The sequence below is a fragment of the Gopherus flavomarginatus genome, chromosome 3, assembly GCF_025201925.1.
Source record: "Gopherus flavomarginatus isolate rGopFla2 chromosome 3, rGopFla2.mat.asm, whole genome shotgun sequence".
Lineage (NCBI taxonomy): Eukaryota > Metazoa > Chordata > Testudines > Testudinidae > Gopherus > Gopherus flavomarginatus.
In genome coordinates this window covers 197,449,627-197,471,639 of record NC_066619.1, presented here as the reverse complement: position 1 = coordinate 197,471,639, position 22,013 = coordinate 197,449,627, and the positions used below count along the sequence as shown (strand labels likewise).

Below are 22,013 nucleotides of genomic sequence, written 5' to 3'. Positions count from 1 at the left end.
TTTAATTTTCAATAAGTAGCCAATTTAATTTTGGTACAGTTGTCAGTTCTGAAATAAATATTCATCCAAATTTATTCATTCCAAGCTTACATTTAGCCTATATTCATTACATCATCCAATCATTAACTTCCATCAAGAGTCTTAACAAACCACAGCTTCTCTCTTCCTCCCCCCTCCCAACCCCCTTCTGTAGGTGTTGTACTCACAGTCTCGGCATATTGATGTTAGGAATGCCTGTATAAATTATATTCGGAAAAACAGAGAAAAATTTGAAGCGGTAAGTAAATGCTGTGTTTCTTCCTAAGTATTTTCTTTCTCTTTATTTCCTAGCTCTGCCTTGCTGTTTTGTAGCAAGGTTTCTAATAACTAGATTCTACCTAGGTAGGAGTTTAAAGCAAGTGACCCTAAAAAGGAATAACTACTGCTTGTTAACTATGTTGGATGGAAAGCACAGTCCACACCAATTACTAAGATTAACTAGTAAGAAAATTTTAGGGCAGTATACCACCATCTTAATGAAGCATAAAGCATAAATAAAACAGAGCAGGATAGAGTAATGATCAGTTATCCAGTATTGGGGTGCCAGCAGGTTTTCTCTCATCATCAGGTTGGATCTAGTGAATGTTCTGCATTTACTCTCCTCCCACCCCCTTTGTTATATACACATCTTATATATTTTATAACATCATTCAGGCACAAATTATTAAAGCTGCTGTATCTTTGAATATTCTATTCTAAGTATATTGTCATACATATATCATAACTCACCCCAAATCCTTCTAATACATGATTACTTATTCTGCTAGAACTCTAATTGGCATCTTCTTAAATATCTGTGCTACCCTCCTCCTTACCTAATTCAACCATCTTTTCAGTGCTTTAATGTGTTCCATTATTTCTTAAAACAGCTGTATTGTTTTTACATATCTGTTTCTTGTGGCCTTGGAGTTGCTATTTGGCTATTTTTCTCCAGTCAGTATCCATCCTCCCTAGTCTGTCTTACTAGGGAGATTCACACCTGGCTAGTAAATCACACATTTGTCTGGTTTGCTTTGCCTCCTTATCTACACAGACCAAGAATTTGTGGAAGATAAGACACAAACCATCTTTATGAATTTTTTTTTTTGCAACCTTTGAAGTTTTTTTTAGCAGATTTGAGAGCTGTGCCAACAAAACCTATACAGAAAGCAGAAAAATTTGCTTTTACGTTTTCCTGTAACGTGTGTATATATAAATCTACTTTTCTAACACCATTCATTATACATTTCTTTACATCTAATAACAAGACTCCATGAGCTTATTGGAAGATCTACCTTTCTTGGAATGTGCCCTTCCATCCTTTTAAAAAATGTGTATTAAGCATACTAAAATAAAATGCTATTGAGCTGTAGGTTTCCTCTGGTATTGCTCCAGACTATTAATAAATTGCTGAAGGGTGTTACCACTTACTTTATAAGCAGTCATAATATAATTATGTGAGTAAATTCTCACATTTTGATGAGTACAGTGAAACCCCGCTATAACGCGATAATTGGGGTCCAAAAATTTGATTGACAAATGTGGGGTTGCTTTATAGCGGGATTACGAAAATTTACCATTTCAAGCTGGTCAGTTTGTCTTGTGTTTAAACAACTCCCCCCCAAAAAAACAGTACTTATCCCAGCGTGTTTTAAACACAAAAGTAGTAATTTAATTACATGTACATGAAAGAAACATGTAAATTCGACTATACTAATCATTGCGCAGAGTGCAAAGTCAATCTGGTTGCATGACTCCATAATTTTAAATTTCATCACTTCTTAAAAAGGCTATCTAGTGTGGTCTGCATGTTTGCCATGGACTGTTGGCTTTTAGCAAAGTCAAGAATGCTGCTGAGTTGGAGGATTTTGGCTCTGTCCACGTCTTGAGTTTCCAGCCACCTCAAACCGGCTTCTAGGTGCTTTACTGCCTCAGACACTCTTGGTGGGAGAGTTGAGGTGCCGCCGCCGTCGTCATTAGCGCCACTGGTTTCAAGCTCTGGTGGTGCAGCTTCATTCTTCCCGCTGTCATTTGCAACAATTTCGTCATCTGAGATGTGTTCATATATGGGGCAAATATCAGCTGAAAACCAGTTGAGGCTATCACGATGACTGTGCTCATATTCTGAGTGCTTCTTAGGCTAAATGTACGATGTCTTCAGTGACTCTTGTAAATTCAGGCTTGTCATCGTTACCGTCATCGTGTGTAGATGACGGAAAAGCTGGACCAAGACCCTTTATCCAGCATTGTTCAATGTGACGTGCAGAGATAGCATCCCAGGCTTTCCTGCCGAGGTGAGAGACTTCTTTCAAGTTGAGTGACGCCAGTGATGTGTCGACGGAGGAGTTGTTATCAAGCTGATGGTAGCAGATCATTTTGCAATGATAGTTTTGCTTAAATACCGATATGATGCCTTGGTTCAGTGGCTGGATTTCTGACGTAGGGTTCTTTGAGAGATAAGAGACTTTAATCTTGCCGTCTCTACTGACCTTTTTTTTCCACTGAGCGGTGGACAGGACAATCCAGCAGGAGGAGAGCTTTTTCCTCTTGCCTGAGTTTTCGCAAATGAGCCTGAACGGTTGGTACGAAAGTGTTAAGGAACCAGTCTTTAAATATGCAGCTATTCATCCATGCATTCTTGCAGTTGATGTATTCAAAGGGAAGGGTCTTCATATTAACATGATGAAAACATCTGGGAGACCTTGCTTTTTCGATCATCAGAGGTCTGACTTTGTGGCTGCCAGACTTGTTGACGCAAAACAGAAGAGTGACTCGGTCCTTCCTCTACTTAAAGCCTTCTCATTTGTGACTATCAGTCCTGGGTGCGATCGGATAACATTTTAAAGCATAAACCAGGCTCGTCGCAGTTGTAAACTTGATCAGCTGTATAGCATCCTTCCTCCAGCAACTTTTTAAGCTCAGTTGGGTGGGAATCGGCAGCCTCTTTATCAGCTGAGCGGATTTCCTCAGACAGAAGAACTTGGCTTATAGTGTGCCTTTTCTTGAATCTGTCCAGCCAGCCGTTACTCGCCTTAAATTTGGATTCATTTCCATTGATAAGGCAATCAAATTTCTCTGCTTGAGTTTTCAGAATAGGGCCAGAAATGGGAACTCTTCCTGAGCGAGCCTGGACAAACCATTGTACAAGGCTGAATCTAGGCTTTCGTCATTAGCAGACTTGACCTTTTTATGCTGTAAACCAGTTTCCGCTTCAAGAATGCAGGGTAGGCTACAGAGCTTTTCTTCTTTTTGTCCACCCTTGCAGAGAGGACTTGCTAATTCTTAGATTTCTAGCAAGCTGAGTTTGGTGTTTGCCCTTCTTTAGTGGATCCAGGGCATACAATTTCTCTTGAGCAGAAAACGACTTGCGTTTGCAAACTGGCATATCTATAATAGTAAAATATTTTTAAAAATATAGGAAATTAATAACAAGTTCATAGGCAAACACCATACACATGTACAACCTGAGAACTAAGTGCAATGGGCCTGCAATAGCCAGGAGTCACTTTATCCTATAAGACCGGAAGAATGCGGTTTATTTATAAATGTTGTTGTAAAAAAAGTAGTCTGGCAAAACGCTAACAGTATTACAGCTTTAAAGGGGAGCTACCTTAGGATCAAGTTATATCTGAATTTGCGTTATCATGGGGCACATTATTGCGCGATTTGACTGTATTAGATTTTTACCATGGCTAAGACTGAGATTTAATTAATAAGGTCATTAATATTAATAGATTTTTAAGTGACTTTTTTTTTATTTTATTATGTGGTATGATCATGTTACATGGAGTTTTTCAAACATGTAAGAAACAAACTTCCCCGGTAAGGGGTCTACAGTCTTATTCTTACAAGCAATTTATAGTTTTTATAAGGAATGACATATCTGTGGATGTAAATTCTGTAATTGCAAATCTCCAATAGTAGCATTTGATTATTGTAATCAAAGGTGGTGCCAGTGGCATTTAGAGTTTTTGTTTACATTTGAGAAATATTTAACAACTTATTATGATAGGTCAGTGCAGGAAAAAGTACACTCTGTTCATGCTGTTATTGATGTGTAAAGGTCTCCAGCAGTAACACTTAAAAACAAAGGTTCCATTGCCCATTTGTTAAATTTTCAAACAAATACCTTTATGCTTTCTCCCATGCTGCTCCATGTGCTTGGGAGGTGCTCCTTGCAGACATTCATGGATCTTCCTCATTGTTCTTGTAAAGCATCTTGGCAAAGAAGAGTTAGAATTTGGTGTGCTGAGACCTCTACCTATCCTGCTGACCAATATTGTCTCATTGTTTCTTTGTACTCCTACATCTGTTTTTCAGTATCCATCTGTTGCTTCTTGTCTTATGCTTAGTCTGTAAGGCCTTTGGGGTAGGGACCATCTTTTTGTTCTAGCATAGTGGGGTCCTGGTCCATGGCTAGGGCTCCTAGGTATTATGGTAATTAATAATCTAATAAACCATTTGCTGTCATATTTTTACAGTTTATAGAGGGGCCATTTGAAGAGTATTTAAAATGTTTGGAAAACCCACAGGTATGTATTGCTTAATTAAACTTGCTTTATAGAATATGATATCTATTTATTTTGGTTGACTGACATTAACTTACGATATCTCAGTGCATTATATATGGATATATAGAACGTGTGTACAGCCACATTTGATATATACATACACTGTTTTGGAATTTGAATTTATTTGAAAAAAATTGTCTTTCAGAAATGACAGTTTGAAAGATCATAAAATTATATGTGGCTAGATGCTCACTTCTGTATTTGTTTTTCTTTTGTGTGGTGTGACAACAGTGTATGGAAGAAGAGGACCATGGTTTCTTAAGCAGTTTTTATTTCAGTCTCTGGCTGCATTTTCCATTTTTCTTCTGTCATGGTCTCTGTCACCACCACCAGCAGTGTTATCACAGTTGGCACAGGTGCTAGGCCTCTGCTTCCCACATGACTGTATCTCTCTTGATTGTGTGTAAAACCTATGGATTGAGAGACTGCTGTTCCATGGAATATTAATTTACCTACAGTACAATTGCTATGTTACCCTGAAAGGGAAACATATTTTTTAAAAAATGAACCAAAACAGTTGTGTTGTTTGTTTGTTTTGATTTTAAATATTCTTTTAAAACCCAAACCTTGCTGCCTTGTGCTAGTGGACAAGCATCAAAAAATGAAACTGACCGGTTTTCTTTATACAAGCTTAAGGAAGTACAAGTGGTAAATTAAGAACCTAAATGGAAATTCTCTGTTTGTTATCTAAGGTGCTAACAGAGGTGAGGAGATTTGTTTTTTGAAAATATGATGATTAACTCTCCAGAGTATAGGAAAACAAAATAAAAAGAGAGAGTGCAGTGACTACATTACTAGATTTCGGAGCGGCAGCTGTGTTAGTCTGTACCAACAAAAACAATGGGGAGTCCTTGTGGCACCTTAGAGACTAACAAATTTATTTGGGCATAAGCTTTCATAGGCTAGAACCCACTTCATGAGATACATGGAGTGGAAAATACAGTAGCAGGTGTATATATACATAGTACTTGAAAAGATGGGAGTTGCCTTACCAAGTGGGAGTCAGTCTAATGAGACAATTGAATTAACAGTAGAATACCGAGGGAGGAAAAATCACTTTTATAGTGGTAATGAGGGTGGCCCATTTCAAGCAGTTAGCAAGAAGGTTGAGTAATAGTAGGAGGCAGTTAGTATGGGGGAAATTAGTTTTTGTAATGACCCATCCACTCCCAGTCTTTTTTCAGGCCTAATTTGATGGTATCCAGTTTGCAAATTAATTTCAGTTCTGCAGTTTCATGTTAGTCTGTTTTTGAAGTTTTTTTTTGTTGAAAAATTTCCACTTTTAAGTTTGTTATTGAGTGATGAGGGAGGTTGAAGTGTTCTCCTACTAGTTTTTGAATATTATAATTCCTAATGTTAGATTTGTGTCCATTTATTCTTTTGCGTAGAGACTGTCTAGTTTGGCCAGTGTACATGGCAGAGGGACATTGCTGGCACATGATGGCATATATGCAAGTGAACGAGCCCATAATGGTGTGTGGCTGATGTTGTTAGGTCCTATGATGGTGTCCCTTGTATAGATATGCGGACAGAATTGGCACTGGGGTTTGTTGCAGGGTTTGGTTCCTGGGTTAGTGTTTTTGTTGTGTGTGGCTGCTGGTGAGTATTTGCTTCAGATTGGGGGACTGTCTGTAAGTGAGGATTAGCCTGTCTCCCAAGGTCTGTGAGAGTAAGGGATCGCCTTTCAGGATAGGGTGTAGATCCTTGATGATGCGCTGGAGAGGTTTTAGTTGGGGGCTGTAGGTGACGGCTGGTTGCAGTCTGTTGTCCTGCAACAAACCCTGGTGCCAACTCTGTCCACATACCTTTTCAGCTCTCAGACCTAAATGAATTTCAGTTGATTTGGTTTAGTATGAAATTAAACTGACGTGCATCCGCACAGCACAACTCTGAAAGCGTACTAGCTAGTTAATTAATATGTATTCTTTAATGAACTTTGAAAGTATATTAAGTTAATTGCATATTATGTTAGTGGTTTGAATCTGGCTATGTTAGTATTGACCACAGCTCTTTACCATCTGTCAGCTGTTTGATCTTCGAGAAGCAAGATGTTAGTCTCATTCTAGATACTAGTGGATAGGTATACACATAAAAATAACACCACCAGAACAATGATTATTGTTTTTGGTGGCAATCTCTGCAGATAAGCCAAGGGAGTGACTCAGCAGGGAAACCTGAACTACATGGTTATCTCTGAAATGGTCCCTCCGGTTAAGCATTAAGGCACTCCACCAGTCATTGTGAAGAAGCTTGTGTTTGTTTTCTGTGTCTTACTTGGAATTTGATTAAACAGAAGACCTTGAATTCCAGGACACTCATTCCAGTACCTTTCCTAATAACTACATTAAAAACAGAATTTAAAATGTAGGTTCTGAGTGCCAGGTTGTTCTGATATTACTTCTCTAAAGGAGAATCTTGGCAATCTGTTCAGATTTGTTGAAGGAATAGTCAAGGGTGGATTAAAGAGAGCCATTAGAATTAATTTGAACTTTCTAAAAGTCTTTGATAGAGTTTCTCACTGGAAAATATTGGAGTGTCAGAATTGCTTCTCTGCTTTCCTCTTGCATTGAGTGGGGAATTGTGGCAGTTGGTAACTTACTGAAGTCAAAATGTGCCCCCTCTCCAGTTATTTGGTGGCAGGGAAGTAATGGCTGCACAGAATCTACTGTCCCTCTTGCACATGGACCCAAGGTCCAGGGATGCTGTAGAGGGGATTGTAGGTGGACAGTACAATTTAATCCTCTTTACGTCCTGTGTGGCTGTGATAATATCACCCACAAGCTGCAGTTACACTAGATAGGAACACATTTTACTAGGGATGTCAACTATTGTACTGGAGGAGAGTGGGCCTCTAAATGCCTGATCCAACACTCACTGAAGTCCATGTTAGTCTTTTCATTGATTTTAATGGGACGTGGATTGTGTCCTAACTACCGAGTTAGAAAGACTCTTCCCTGCCTACATAGGCAGCAATATTGTGTAATTATCCATTATGGGTGATTTAATACTTTCTTCTGAAGTATCTTGGTGCTTGCAAACAAGATACCAGACTGGATGGACAAATGGTTTGTAGATGAAGAGTACAATTTAATAATCCTCTTTACATCCCGTGTGGCTGTGGTAAAATCGCCCAGAATCTGCAGTTACACTAGATAGGAACAAATTTTATAAAGGGACGTTATTTGATTTCCTATTACATTATGCTTTTTAAGCTATTCATGTGATACTGAATTTAAAACATCTATAAAAAAAAAGAAAAAAGGCATAGCAGGGAAAAATAAAATGAAACCTACTAGTTAAACACTGATGGACATGATTTTCTTATCTTTAGGGTAATAATCATGCCAGGCTTTGGAGCTATGCTCCGGCTCCGCTCCAGCTCCAGCCAAAACCCTGTAGCTCCACTGCTCCGGAGCTGCTCCAGCTCCGGGCTCAGCTCCAAAGCCCTATTCAATCTTGTACTCTTTCTTCTTGCTGATTAACTTAAGGGGCAAGGATGGAAGACAGCAGATTCTTATCTCACTGTGATACTTACAGGTGAATGTATGCAGCAATAGCAAGTGGGCAATAATTGGCTATGATACATACAATAAGTTGTCTGTCCTCTTTCCCACCTCTCAGTGGCAGTAATAATTGGTTAGGAAACAAAAGATCTTTCAGGATAAAAGGCAAATTTTTTGCACTGTCTGGGCCATAATATCTTCGTTCCCCATTGTATTTAGAAATAGAAATAATGGTATGACACCTCTCAGAATGGGTGCTTATTTAGGCCTGTTTCTCTTACTTTAATTTAAGACTGCAAGGACAGTTTAAAAGTATTGGGTAAAAATTTCAAAAGCATCTAATAGACTTCTTTTAGTCAGTTTTCAAAATTCTACCCACTGCTTGCCTAGGTTGATGTACCTTTACGACTTTATTTTTATTACATTTTGATGCCAGATTACATTCTCTTATGCATGATGAACATTCATTCTCTAAATTTGTGTAGAGAACAACTTTAAAAAACCGCTTCTATACGCTATCCCAAGTTACAAAATCTGTAATTTTGCTGTTCCGTATTCCAAAATGAGTGTGACTACACAAATTAAGACCTTTGGCTGAAATCCAGGCTTAGAGTGTTACGTATTATCTCATGGTAATGATTTTTTTTTTTTGTTTATCCAAATGTGCAATAAAACTTCAGTTTATTTGAAAGAATTTCTTTGTTTTACTTTTTCAATACAGGAGTGGGTTGGACAAGTGGAAATAAGTGCCCTTTCTCTTATGTACAAGTAAGCAAAATTTGAATACTATTTAATGAGTCATATAATGGGAAAAATGTAACCTATTTCAATTAATCAGGTGCTTATATGAAGTATTTGGCTAATTTAAACATTAATTGAAATATTAGCTCTTAAAATAATGGAACATTCATGTTGAAAAACCAAACTGTCAATGAAATATTACTTTCAAAGTACTTAGGTGAGCTTTAGGTGCATTAAGTTGCATGTTACTTTGTGTCTATCTATGCAGTTCGCATTTTAGGCTGTCAGTGAGACTCAGTTTTAGAGCCATGAGCTCTGGAGATGAAAGATGATTGAAGTGGTCATATATAATCTCTAAGGACACGCTGCTGGTGGTCTTGTTGCTTCATTACTTTTTGCTGGCTAGTTATGGGCCAGATTTAGCCCTAGTGTAGACAGGTGCAACTCCATTGAAGTCAGTCATTTCATTTGCTTGCACTCGGGCTAAATCTGGACTTGCGTCTCTAGGCAGAACCACTTACCAGCCCTCATAGCTGGAGGGGGAAGTCTGGTGGTGAAATAAAAATAGATGAATTGCTTTGAAGGCAGGATATATTTGCATCCAGGACCCCAAGTGGTAATCAAACACCAGGACAGAAACATATAAGGGAAACTCCTCTTCTCATTAGCAAGTGGTGGGAGGAGTGTGGTGCTTGTATTTCCCTGCAGAGTGAAAAATGAAAGAATCTTTTCAGTTTCGCACCCCTACTGGGAAAGGGGCAGCAGCAGAGGCACTGGCATGTTTAGAGGGGAAACCAAAACCATCTCTTTCTGGAGGAGGTGGGAGGAAAAATCGTGTTTCCCTTCCCCCTTTCTGAGAGAAGAAATGGAAGCAAGAGGAGATATAAATTTCCAGGCATAGGGAGGGATGACCGGCTACTCTTGCCTGGCACTAGTGAAGAAAAAAATGGAAGACCAGACCAGTTTGTGCTCCACTGCATCCTTTGTTACTGGCCTTTTGTTGGCTGGTGTCTGGTAATTTTTTCTAGATCTCCTGAAAAAAGATGGCTCCCCTGAAAGACAGAATAACTTAACACTCAAGGAGATTTAGGCCTTGGCTACACTTGGAGGTCTGCAGCGCTGGGAGTTATAGCTGTCTTCGTAGAGCTGTACAGGGACAGCGCTGGAGTGTGGCCACACTGACAGCTACCAGCGCTGCAGTGTGGCCACATGTGCAGCATTTGCAGCGCTGTTGGGAGTGGTGCATTATGGGCAGCTATCTCACGGAGCACGTTGTCCCATTTTGGTGCCGTGGGTTGTGAGAAGGGGACGGAAGGGTGCAGGTCATTCTGCTTCCTGTCCCAATGCCCCGTGATGCATCGCTTTGCATCCCAGCAGTTTCTGTTTTTCCGTCCACATTTGGCGCCATTGTGACTCTCCCAACGGTTTCTGTGCAGCGCGATTTCTGTGGGAAGTGGAGCCCGAACTGCTGAGGGCTTTGCTGACGAGTGTCGCCAGCACATCATGTTTGGCAGTTGAGCTATTCCTTAAGCTCCAAAGTGATGAGGAGTCTGATGATGATTGCGAGTCGTCTGATGCGTACAACACGACATTGCTTGTGGCTTTCATGGAAATGCTCAGCGCTGTAGAACGCCGCTTTTGGGCTCTGGAAACAAGCACTGAGTGGTGGGATCACATCATCATGGAAGTCTGGGATGACGAGCAATGGCTGCAGAACTTTCGGATGCGAAAAGCCACTTTCATGGGACTGTGTGCTGAGCTCGCCCCCACCCTGCGGCGCAAGGACACGCGATTGAGAGCTACCCTGATGGTGGAGAAGCGGGTGGCTATTGCAATCTGGAATCTGGCAACTCCAGACAGTTATCGATCAGTCAGAAACCAGTTTGGAGTGGGAAAGTCGACTGTTGGAGTCGTTTTGATGCAAGTTTGTAGGGCCATTAATCGCATCCTGCTAAGAAGAACTGTGACTCTGGGGAATGTGCAGGACATTGTGGATGGCTTTGCACAAATGGGTTTCCCTGACTGTGGAGGGGCGATAGATGGGACGGATATTCCTATTCTGGCACCACCCCACCTAGCATCCGAGTACGTTAATCGAAAGGGTTATTTCTCTATGGTTCTCCAGGCGCTTGTGGATCACCGTGGGCGTTTCATTGACATTAACACAGGCTGGCCTGGAAAGGTGCATGATGCTCGCATCTTTCGGAACACTGGCCTGTTCAGGAAGCTGCAGGCAGGGACTTTTTTCCCAGACCGGAAGATCACAGTAGGGGATGTTGAAATTCCCATTGTGATCCTTGGAGACCCCACTTACCCCTTAATGCCTTGGCTCATGCAACCGTCTACAGGGAAGCTTGACAGGAGCAAGGACTGGTTCAACTGCAGACTGAGCCGGTGCCGAATGACTGTGGAGTGTGCTTTTGGCCATTTAAAAGGGCGCTGGCGATCTCTGTATGGGAAGCTAGACTTGGGGGGAAAGCAGCATCCCTGCGGTTATATCCGCATGCTGTACCCTCCATAATATTTGTGAAGGGAAGGGTGAAACATTCAGTCAGGCATGGACCTCTGAGGTTCAATGCCTGGAGGCTGAATTTGCACAGCCAGAAAGCAGGACTACTAGAGAGGCCCAGCACAGGGCTTCAAGGATCAGGGATACCTTGAGGGAGGAATTTGAGGCTGAAAACCAACAGTAATGTTTGGTGCCTTGCACGGGAGTGAAGTGCAGTGGTTACAATGTTAGTAGGAATCTGTTTTTCCTAAGCTGATTTGCAGTGCCTGTTTCTTTCCTGGGCTAAGGTATCTTTGACTTTCTGCATTAATAAAGGCTGTTTTCAAAGCCAAGAATTCATTTATTGAAAAGAAAATAACTTTCTTGACAGACACACAACATTTTGGGAACCTAAAAGGACAGGGGGGTGGGGTGGGGAACTGTACAGTCACAGGTTTGAATATGTCCTGTCTGGAGTGCTGTGCAATGATTGCTGCACTTCAGGATGCCTATACTGCATGATGATGGGGGTTGAGTGCAGAAGGTAAGGGTCGTAGTTCTCAGGGCTGGTTGGTGAATGTACAGGTGTTGGAGGCAGCTGGTGGAGGTAAGAACCTGGATGCTGGAGAAGGGTGTTTAGAGCTGACATTGGGGCTCAAGGGAAAGAGCTTTGGGACGGGTGGGGGTGGTGTGGTAGTGCTCTGCCTGCATGGCTACGAGTGCCTGGATAGAGTCCGCTTGGCACGCCAGGATGCTTATCAGCTGCTTTGTGCTTTTCTTCTTGGCTGCTGCGTTTCTCTGGTGGATCCTGCTTTCCCTCTCCCTCCAGTCCTGCAGTCTTTTATTCTCTTTGGCAGAGTGATCCACAACTGTTTGCAGCAGGTCGTCTTTGCTTTTTTGCGGCTTCCTCCACAGGTTTTGCAGTCTTTGAGCTGCTGTTAACATGGGCAGCTGAGAACTCAAGGTCGCTTGTGGAAAGGAAAAAAAGGCAACAGTTAACAGAGGCAGCATTGTTTATATCTCAGATAGTTATTCCCAGACAGTGAAGGAGTTTACAGTCTTCACTTCAGCATAATTTTCCCATACCAAAGAGAGCGCACATAACCCACAGGAGCCCCGAAATGGTGAGTAAGGGGAACTGATTGCTTCAGGGCTGTGCAGGGGTTTCTGTGCATTGGGGAAAGCAAACTGCTGCAGGGAGCACCTACAGTGAACACTCTCCCAACATTTTCCACAGGAGTTAATCCTGGAAGTTATCTCTCTGCTGCAGGTCACCTGGGAAGAGCGGGAGGGTCTTCTCCAGCAATGCGGATTCCGCCCTGGCTCCTATGCAGCTTGCTTGTGTGCAGCAGTGGTCCCCCCCACCCTTCGCGGCACAGTAGCGCAGATGCGTTAGCCTGACTGGGACAAGGACCACAGTGGCTCTCCCTATAAACTTGCGGAAGCGCATTGCCCACGCTCTGGCTGAAACTTTTGAAGAGATTACCGAGGCCGATTACCGCGACGTGATAGACCACATCAATGGGCTATTCCACATCTACACATGCATGCATGCAGCCCTAACCCTCCCTCCTCTCCCAAAACATTTCCATCCTGAAAAGAAAAGCCGCTTACCGGGAACCCGCTTCTCTGCTTATCCTTCACTAAGTACCGGCTGCTGTGACGGGCTGCCTTTCTCCTGGCTTGAGAAGAGCTCCTGGCTGCATGCCTCCTGGGACTCCGGGGTGTCTCCCCCCACCCCAGTACCCTCACTCTCGGTTTCCTCCTCTCCCCCCTCCTCCTCCTCCGCCTCCACCTTCCCCCCCTCCGCTCTGAAGTGTCCATCGTGGTCCTCGGATTGGCGGTGGGGTCACCCCCAAGTATCGCGTCCAGCTCTTTGTAAAAACGGCAAGTCGTGGGGGCAGCACCAGAGCGGCGGTTTCCCTCACGGGCTTTGCAATAGGCACTCCGCAGCTCCTTCACTTTAATCCTGCACTGCACCGCATCCTGGTCATGGCCCCTTCCTTTGAGATCTGCCCATAGGTATCGTAATTCCTACGGCTGGAGTGCAGCTGGGACTGCATAGCTTCCTCCCCCTAAACACATGAGGTCCAACAAGTCGCCATTGCTCCATGCTGGGGCTTGTTTGGCGTGTGAAGGCATGGTCACCTGGAAAGATTCACTGATTGCACTCCACACCTGGCTGAGCAAACAGGAAGGGGATTTTTAAAATTCCCGGGGCATTTAAAGGGCGAGTCACCTGAGGCCAGGGCAGTAGAGTTTGAACTGATGAGCAGAGTGGTTGAGCAGGCATTCTGGGATACCTCCGAATACCTCTGGAGGCCAATAACAGCGCGTTTGGTGGCCACACTGGCGGAGCAGTGCTGCATCACCAGCGCTGCAGTCGTTATTCCCCAGGCAGAGGAGGAGTACGGCCAGCGCTGTATCCAGGGAGATACAGCGCTGTATGTGCCTTGCAAGTGTGGACGGTGAGTAAGTTGCAGCGCTGTAAAGCCACCATCAGCGCTGCAACTCTCCAGTGTAGCCAAGGCCTTAGAATACATTTTTCCTTTCCAAACTATTTCTTCTAGATTTGTGTTTAGAATATTTTTCTATCTCTAAAAATTTACCTATGAACACTGACTTAATCTTGCAGAATTTATTAGTGTTTCTGATTAGATTAGGAGACGAAGATTGAAAAACAATAGTGATTACTGAACAAAGAATTAAAATAGGTGGGAATTTTATCCAAAGAATAAATACAAAGATAGTGATTAAATAAAGTTAAGATTATGATGACAGAGATAACTTGGAAATGAAAAGTGAAGATTGATATTCTCTTTCACTCATGCTCTTGTGGAATAGAAAAGGCAAATAAGATAGCATGTGGGTTTTAACTGTGAATTTTCCAGTTCTTGTTAGTTTGTATCACATATGACATTTTATGTGCTACTTTTTAAGGTAATAAAAGAAAAAACTTTTTTTAAAATGCAGATTTGGAATATGCGAAGTTATAATATGGCATAGGCTGTTTGTGTGTTTGTGTTGAATCCTTTTAAGTGTGATATGGACAAGTTATTTCTGCTTGAAAAGCCATCCCTGTGTTTGTGCAACATCTACTGGGCAACACATACCTCTGTAAAAGATGAATCTCAGTGCTCATGCAGCACGCTGGGGTTGACAGCTTTGGACATGGAAATCTGCTAACTACACAACAGTTCAGTGTGGCAGGGATAGTCCAAGCTTCCTCATGTTGCCTCACCAATGTGCTTCAGCTCTGTTATAGGAAAAAGGAAGCAGCCCAGTCTCCATGCCCGTTAATATATTATTAATATTTGCATGCAAAGCAACAAATGAGTTGCAACTGGTTACCATATTTCATTAGCCATTTGATAAGAAGTGAAACAAAATTAAGAGGCGCTATACACTTATTTTACTTCTTGACTATAGTACTTTCACCATTGTAAACTAGTGGAGGGAGAAGTTCTATGAGAATTTTGAATAGTTACTTGGGAGAGAAAGGGAGAAACATCCTGACTTAAACTACCTTATGCATTTGTCCAAATTGTTAATGCTTTGATATTTATAACACTGAATTTTATGGTCTGATGTTTTCAAGTTTAACTTTTACTGGTTTCATACAGAGAAATTCTATGTTAACTGTGTATAATGGATTTTATATATCATGTTAATTCTTTAGAGGAGTAGTATTGTGTTCATCTGCAAGGTTCACTTGTACTTTGGGCTGGTTGAAATTTTCTGAATCTGTTTTTGGGCAGAAAATTGAGGTTTTTTGTTTTTGTTTTGTTTTTTCTTTAGTGCCTAGTTTCCGTGGTGTATGTGGTGTGTTAACCTGAAAACTGACATATTTTGACTTAGAAATACTTCTGTGGTACTGCATGGAAGTCATAGTTCAGTTGCCTCATGACCCCATTGTCCTCTATGGCGTGGGTTTCTCCAAGATGTGCCAGGGCCTAGGATCCCCATGATGCACTGCTTTCCTTCTCCGGGGTGGGAAGGACCAAAGTGCACCATAAGAGATGTAGTCCAACCGGAGAGCTTGGCCTATAGAGGAAAATAAGAGCATGAGACAACCAAACTACAGCTCCCATGAGGTGCAGCACCAGGAGTTCCAGAATATTTTGGTATTTGAATTTCTGCTGAGAAAATCATAATTTTCTGTGGCAAATAAGCCCTTTTTTTTTACTAGTTCTGCTTATACTAATGTTACTCACTATTATTTTTATTTTTTTTTTAAGGAGTCTTTTTTTAATGCTTAGATAGTCCTTGAATTTTCACTTGAATTCTTGTTTTTTCTAGGAAGGATTTTATAATATATCAGGAACCAAATGCTTCTCCTTCACGTGTAACTGAAAATGGCTTTCCTGACAAGGTAAAACAAAACCAAAACAAAAATATTTTTATGACCAATGTACGATGCAATTATCAATTAAAATGTTCTTAAAGCAAATAGGCAATCACAATTCTCATTACTCAGTACACAAGTAATATATATTTTTAATAGGCTAGAACTTGTTACAGTTTGAGAATGTCACAACAGTCTTTTCATTTTAATGAAAAAATGAAACAACAATAAAATTCATAAAACAGCGTGGCTAGTTTTGGACATTTAATGGAACAATAGAGTAAAATAATAACTTACGTCTACAGAAATAACTCATTGTAATATGTTGTATGTTATATTTAGTAGCTATTCTTAGGTACTAATATGTAGTTGGTTTATTTAAAAAGGGGTCTTAAATTCCTTAGTATTGTACATGTTTATAACATCAAATTATCTGCTACAAATCAAACCTCTTACATACATTTTTCTGTATTAGTAGAATTTTTCTGGTTGACTAGATCCAGTGAATATCCACAGAAAATTGTAGTATCTTTTTTCTCCCTAGTGATTATGAAGCCCTGAAAATTTTGCAGCACAGTATGTGGGCACACAGAATTGCATTAAAAAAAGATGCTGTTAACTTTATAAAATGATCACATGACAAATCATTTTTTTAAAATATCCTTTCTCTCCTCTTCTCTAGGTACTACTGTGTTTTTCAAATGGAAATCACTATGATATTGTTTATCCTATAGAGTATACAGAAAGAGCTGCTTTGTGCCAATGTAAGTACTATTTTGGTTGGTAAGCTTTGCAGTAAAGTATATGGTTTCGCCAAAGGCCCAAAAAAGTGATTGGTATTTGTTTTGAACTATTAACAAATCTTCATCTAGAGCTCTTTTCCTTTACTTAAAGTATAGTTGTACCTAAACCTACCATTGTAGTGATGTGGTTTTCAACTCATGTAGAACTAGTCAACAAAGGCTGCATCATCCTGACCAGAGATTTGGATTATGATCTTGTCCTCTTTTGAGGCATGATGAAATTGATTTCGTATAGTAAAGGAAAAAGAGAGCACAGTATTTATCACTTGTAAAGCTAAATGCAAAAGAAATAGAAAAGGATAGCTTAGTTCCTCTTTATTGGCCCTGGATAGTCTATCATTGAGACTTCAACCTCCTAATTCACAGTAATTGCATTATCACTTGGTCACAGTGCCAGTTTTATATCTGACAAATTTTCTCTTATTGTTTAGAGCACAATGTTAATCTTGGAGTTCTTGCATGTCTGAATTTCCCCTGAAGTCAGATGTGTTAATGAGCATGAATGAGAATTGAAGGATTAGGTCCTAAGTAAAATAAACTTTTTTGTCTTTTTTACTGGATTTTTATTTTTTATTAGTATTACGGTAGTGCCCAAAGACCTCTGTCAGGTATGAGGTCCATTGTGCCAGGCACTCTACAGATATAGGCTTGATTCTTCAATTGAGCACAGTGTGCATGCCCATCCAATTGCACGATGGGGGTTAAAGTCACTACCCTGAAGAGCTGAGGGTTTAGTTTTTAGTAGTGCTGAGCCTCCACAGTTGAAGTCGGTGGGAACTTCAAGGGCTCTGCTCTTGTAAAAATCTGGTGTTTATAATCTGTAAACTGTAACTCCATTTTTCTTCACCTAACATTTCAAAAAGCTTTCTTGACACTATTTGAAATAACCTCTCAAATGTTGAGTAAAATCTCATTTGCAGTCATTAAATCCTAACTGATTTTCCCCCCAGCTCTTCTTTATGAATTGCTGTATGAAAAAGTGTTATGTACTGATGTGAATAAAATCCTAGTGGAACTAGGTGTGACAGAGGAAAATAATGGTAGCAGTGAAGTGTCTGATTCAGATTCAGAAGACGACAACTGCAAGTAAGGGATATTTTAAAATTAATTATTAAATTATGGTTGAGCAATTCACAGTGATTAGATAGTCAGTCAGTAGAGCTCCTGGCAAGGAGCAAAATACTGTGTCATTTTAAAAATAGTTTACTTTCCAGAGGGAGAAAAAAGGTCAAGGGTGAATTGTAATGCTCATGAAAGTATGAAATTTTGTACTGTTTACTAGATCTTATCTAGGATTTTGTGATGCCTTCTGCAGTCAGAGGGGTGGTTTTGCCTGCATTCCAGGTTTGGATCACCTGTAGTAGAGGAAGGTCTATCACTGCTACATGCCCCCTCTTCCTGTCAAACTGCAGAAGCCGCTCTATGGGGAATTTGACAGTGTTCCAGCTCCATACATGAGGGAGGGAATGTAATGAGGTATTGGGGCTGGCTCTGTTGGATTCTCCTCATGCTGAAAATCATTGGAGGAAGCTGCTGGAAGTAACTACAGAAAGAAGGTCAAATTCTGATCTTGTTTAAATGTGTGTAAATAGTGAGTATATCCATAGACTACAGACAAATTACTCCTGATTTACACTGGGGTAACTGAGAGCAGAATTTAGACAAGAATCTGCTTCAACTTGTGCTGCTTCCTTCTCTGTGGACTGCCCACTGGGAGGGGGTCCCAGGGCAATTGAGGGAGCCCCTGGCTGCATGGCTTTTGCAGTGTATCAGTTTTTGGATCCTTATGAGCATATGATGCTAAATAAGGCATTTTTGTAACTGAGAGGGCATATAGTCATTTGACTAGATTGAGACCACCAAACTCATTTCCAATGAGAGAAGGCTAGTGCATGTAACCTTACTCCTGTCTCAACACAAGTTACATACATTTTGCTGCTTTCATTAAGCACTATTTTAAAATTATTTTTCTTGTTTTTAGGGAAAGGTTGAGTTTAGTGTGTGTTAATTTATCTGGAGGGAGTTTTATATATTTTTTGAGGAAGAGTGAATTTAATTTTATAGAAATTTTGCCATAACTGCTATTATGTAGTGAAGAAAGCAGTAAACTGTTCAAATGCAGAAGAGCTCCTTCAGCTGCTCTTAGAAACAAATGATGTTTTTTCCTCTCTGTTCATGGGAAGCAAACTTTCCAATAGCAGCAGGTGTAGAAAATGAGGGAAAATGAGAATGACCAGACTCAGGCTAGGTAATAAATATGAGTTGATTAAATGGCTTCATTTGTTTCTTCAGTTGAGTTGGGTGGTTTTCTCTCAGGCCTGATTGCTAAAGTCTCATCTAAAGGACTTATATTTCCTGTTTCAAATTTTTACTGGGTGAGTTGCTAAATCTAATTTGGAACTGTACAGTGTTTACTGAATTTTATTTTTTAATATAACAAGAATAACTTTTATGTTGGGAAACTTCATAATTATGCCTCTAAGAACAATATATTCATCATTGCATACAGCATGGAATTTTTTAACTTCATTATGAAGGTTAGGGCTAATTCTTGTGTACACTGTGGACGGTATTTCTGGCCAGTTTATGAATCTTAATTTCAACTATGTCATTTAAAGCATCTTCTTCTTTACAGAAGTAAAACTGCTGCAGTTAATGATATGAATGGATTTAAGTCTCTTTCTGGCAATAAGGTACTTTTACATTAACACTTCTTTCCTATGTAGTTGTACTTGGCTGTATTTTACAAAGGTTAATGTTTCTCCAGTAACTTGAGTTTCTTCATTTTTAAATATGGTACATTAAGAGAACTATATAGTTCTTAAAGTTATATTCAAATTTGCATTAGAAATCTCTGGGGTTGGGACCATTCTTACTGTTGCTTACTGTCTAGCTTTGTTGCTGTATGTTGAAAGGAAATTCCCTTGAATTAAACTTTCATAGCTGTTAATGCCTTTATAAGAATCTAACTGCTTTACATTCCAGTTTGACACTTATGTGAGTAATATGATACTAAATGAGTGGCTGTAAATCTGTATGCATTTGGTCACTTGCTACTTGGTTCTGTTTTGTACAGCACCTTAAGAACAATGGAAATCCCACCTCATTTTTGCCTAGAAAAGTACTTCAGTCACTCAATCCATCAGTTTACAGAAATGTTGAATATGAAGTTTGGCTACAGTCAAAACAGGGTAAGTTAGTATTTAAGACCCCATCCAGAGCCCCTCTCTGTCAAGCTGATCTAAAAGGGTGGGCCCTATGAAGTCCCAAAAATGCTATGAGCAGGTGCAGGGATCTGCTCACGTGTCAGCTTGCAGATTCAGGGCCTAAATAGTTATTTCAGTCCCAAGATACTAATAGGACAAAAATTAAATTAAATTAGAGTGTTCTTTGTTGCAGTGCCTAAACTATTTTTTATAAAAGGTGGAAAATTCTTGTAATCTGACTGATATATACTGATGTTGTTTACAGATCAGCAAAAGCGGGATTTTTCCATTGCTGCTGGCATGCAGTATTCAGTTGGAGATAAATGTAAAGTAAGTAGTTGGTTGAAATAGTAACTTCTATGCCTTGTGTCCTGGAGACCAATTTTTTCCTTGGCTTTTGGTTTAACTGCATTGTTAATATTTTCTATTTATTTCTTTTTGCTTATATTTAAATGCATATGCTCATTTATTATGTGAATACCCTGAGTTGGAAACTCTTCCAATAAAAGATGCAGTAGGATATGCTTGGGGAGCATAAAGTGTGATAAAATTTATTATGCAAAAGGCCCCAGTCCTGTGGACACTCGTGCTTAACGTCCCAAGTTACATTCAGTAGGACAGCTGATGTGCTTAAACTGAATCACATGCATAAGTGTTTGAAGGCTCAGGACCTGAGTCCGCATCCAAAAACTAACACTTGTGCCTGTCTCTCAAACTTTTGCACCCAGTCTTAATTTTATTAGTTATTTTTAGGCCATTTATTGTAGAATAAGGTGGTTTATTTAAAAAAAAAATCAGTTTCTAGCTAGGAATAAAGTATTGTTCTTTTGGGCAAGAATGCTGGGGGTATCCACAGTGAAACAGGAAGAAGACGCTGAAGCAGTTAAAAAGATGGAGATTTTGCTATAAGCAGTGTTCCTAACCATGTCCTGTGGACTCTGTTGCAAGTAATGGAAAGTTTGTTCATCTTCTGTTTTTTTATTATATTCTGTACTAACTGTTTTAATATCCAGGCATCACGTTATTATCTGCACCTTGAGGTCTTTAAACCACGATTTGAGGACTTCAGTAACTCAGACATAGGTTAGGGGTTTGTTACAGGAGTGAGTGGGTGAGATTCTATGGCCTGCATTGTGCAGGAGGTCAGACTAGATGACCATAATGGTCCCTTCTGACCTTAAGTCTATGAATCTATTGGAAAGGGGAAAAGTGACAGCTGTACTTCTTAATTTGTTGATGAGAAAAAATAGTGATTGAATGCTTAAAAACAATAAATGTTGCCATAAAACAAAGTGGAGAAAAATAGTATTACTTAACCGTATTTTCATTATGCATCCAGCATTCTATTGTATGGGACCATTTGGGATCCAGGGCCCCATTGTGATAGGCACTTCACATGGACACACACACAGATTCTCCATGCTCCTGGGATTTTACAATCTCTGTATATGGTAGGATAATGATAGCTGCATTTAAAAACCAAACCAAAAAACCCAACAAAATGTGGGATGGGGAGAACTGGATAAGGATAAACAGTGAAACATACGTGACTAGTGTGATGAGTAGCCTCAGCGTATAAAATGTCTATAAACATTTTATTGTTCCTTAACCTTAGGAATGTAAACATTTTTCTGCAGAAAACAGAGTTAATCATTATCATGACTCTTTTTTTTACAAAAGAATGAAGTATGTATGTTTTTATTTAAAAAAATAAAAACACCGACAAAATGATTGTTTCAGGAAGTAAACTTTTGAAAGGACTGGTATTAATATCCCTAGTGAGACTACAATAATAAAGTCCCATCTGTGTCAAAAAATGTTCTATGTTAGAATTTTAACCAAGCTGAGCATACTTTTCAAAGTAGTATGTTGCTATCCTGTTCTCTAATGCATTACTTGCTTTTAAGTGTTATTCCAGGTTGGTTTGAAGGCTGTGATTTCTCCAACACTGCATAGAGTAATGCTGTTGGGGATTTTTTGTTTGTTTTTGTATAGAGTCATTCAAATAAATAGTAGAGGTTAAAGTTTAACCTTTGATTATTTTTAACACCATCATGGAAGCAACATTTCTTGATGTCTCCCAGGACTTCTGTTATTGCCAAGGGGGCAGTTGCTTACATTGCTGGGGGTGTTCAAGGGTTAAATCTTCCCTTTTTAAAAAAAAAAAAAATGAAAAATATATGGAGATATACTTATCTCATAGAACTGGAAGGGACCTCGAAAGGTCATTGAGTCCAGCCCCCTGCCTTCGCTAGCAGGACCAAGTACTGATTTTGCCCCAGATCCCTAAGTGGCCCCCTCAAGGATTGAGCTCACAACCCTGGGTTTAACAGCCAAG

At 40.1% G+C, this 22,013-nt stretch overlaps 1 protein-coding gene across 6 annotated transcripts in view; it reads left to right on the top strand.

Annotated features, from left to right (window-relative positions):
- OTUD4 (OTU deubiquitinase 4) overlaps positions 1 to 22,013 on the top strand; it is a 50,710-nt gene that overhangs the window by 3,199 nt on the left and 25,498 nt on the right. For 3 of the 6 annotated variants that reach the window (XM_050946234.1, XM_050946236.1, XM_050946237.1), the window contains exons 3-11: positions 194 to 277; positions 4,500 to 4,550; positions 8,814 to 8,860; positions 15,621 to 15,693; positions 16,349 to 16,430; positions 17,420 to 17,555; positions 19,105 to 19,162; positions 19,546 to 19,660; positions 19,941 to 20,005. In XM_050946234.1, the coding sequence (XP_050802191.1) occupies positions 194 to 277; positions 4,500 to 4,550; positions 8,814 to 8,860; positions 15,621 to 15,693; positions 16,349 to 16,430; positions 17,420 to 17,555; positions 19,105 to 19,162; positions 19,546 to 19,660; positions 19,941 to 20,005 (711 nt within the window). Of the gene's footprint in view, positions 1 to 193; positions 278 to 4,499; positions 4,551 to 8,813; positions 8,861 to 15,620; positions 15,694 to 16,348; positions 16,431 to 17,419; positions 17,556 to 19,104; positions 19,163 to 19,545; positions 19,661 to 19,940; positions 20,006 to 22,013 lie in introns of those variants that run through there. The other 3 variants (XM_050946238.1, XM_050946240.1, XM_050946239.1) reach the window with 3 other exon arrangements.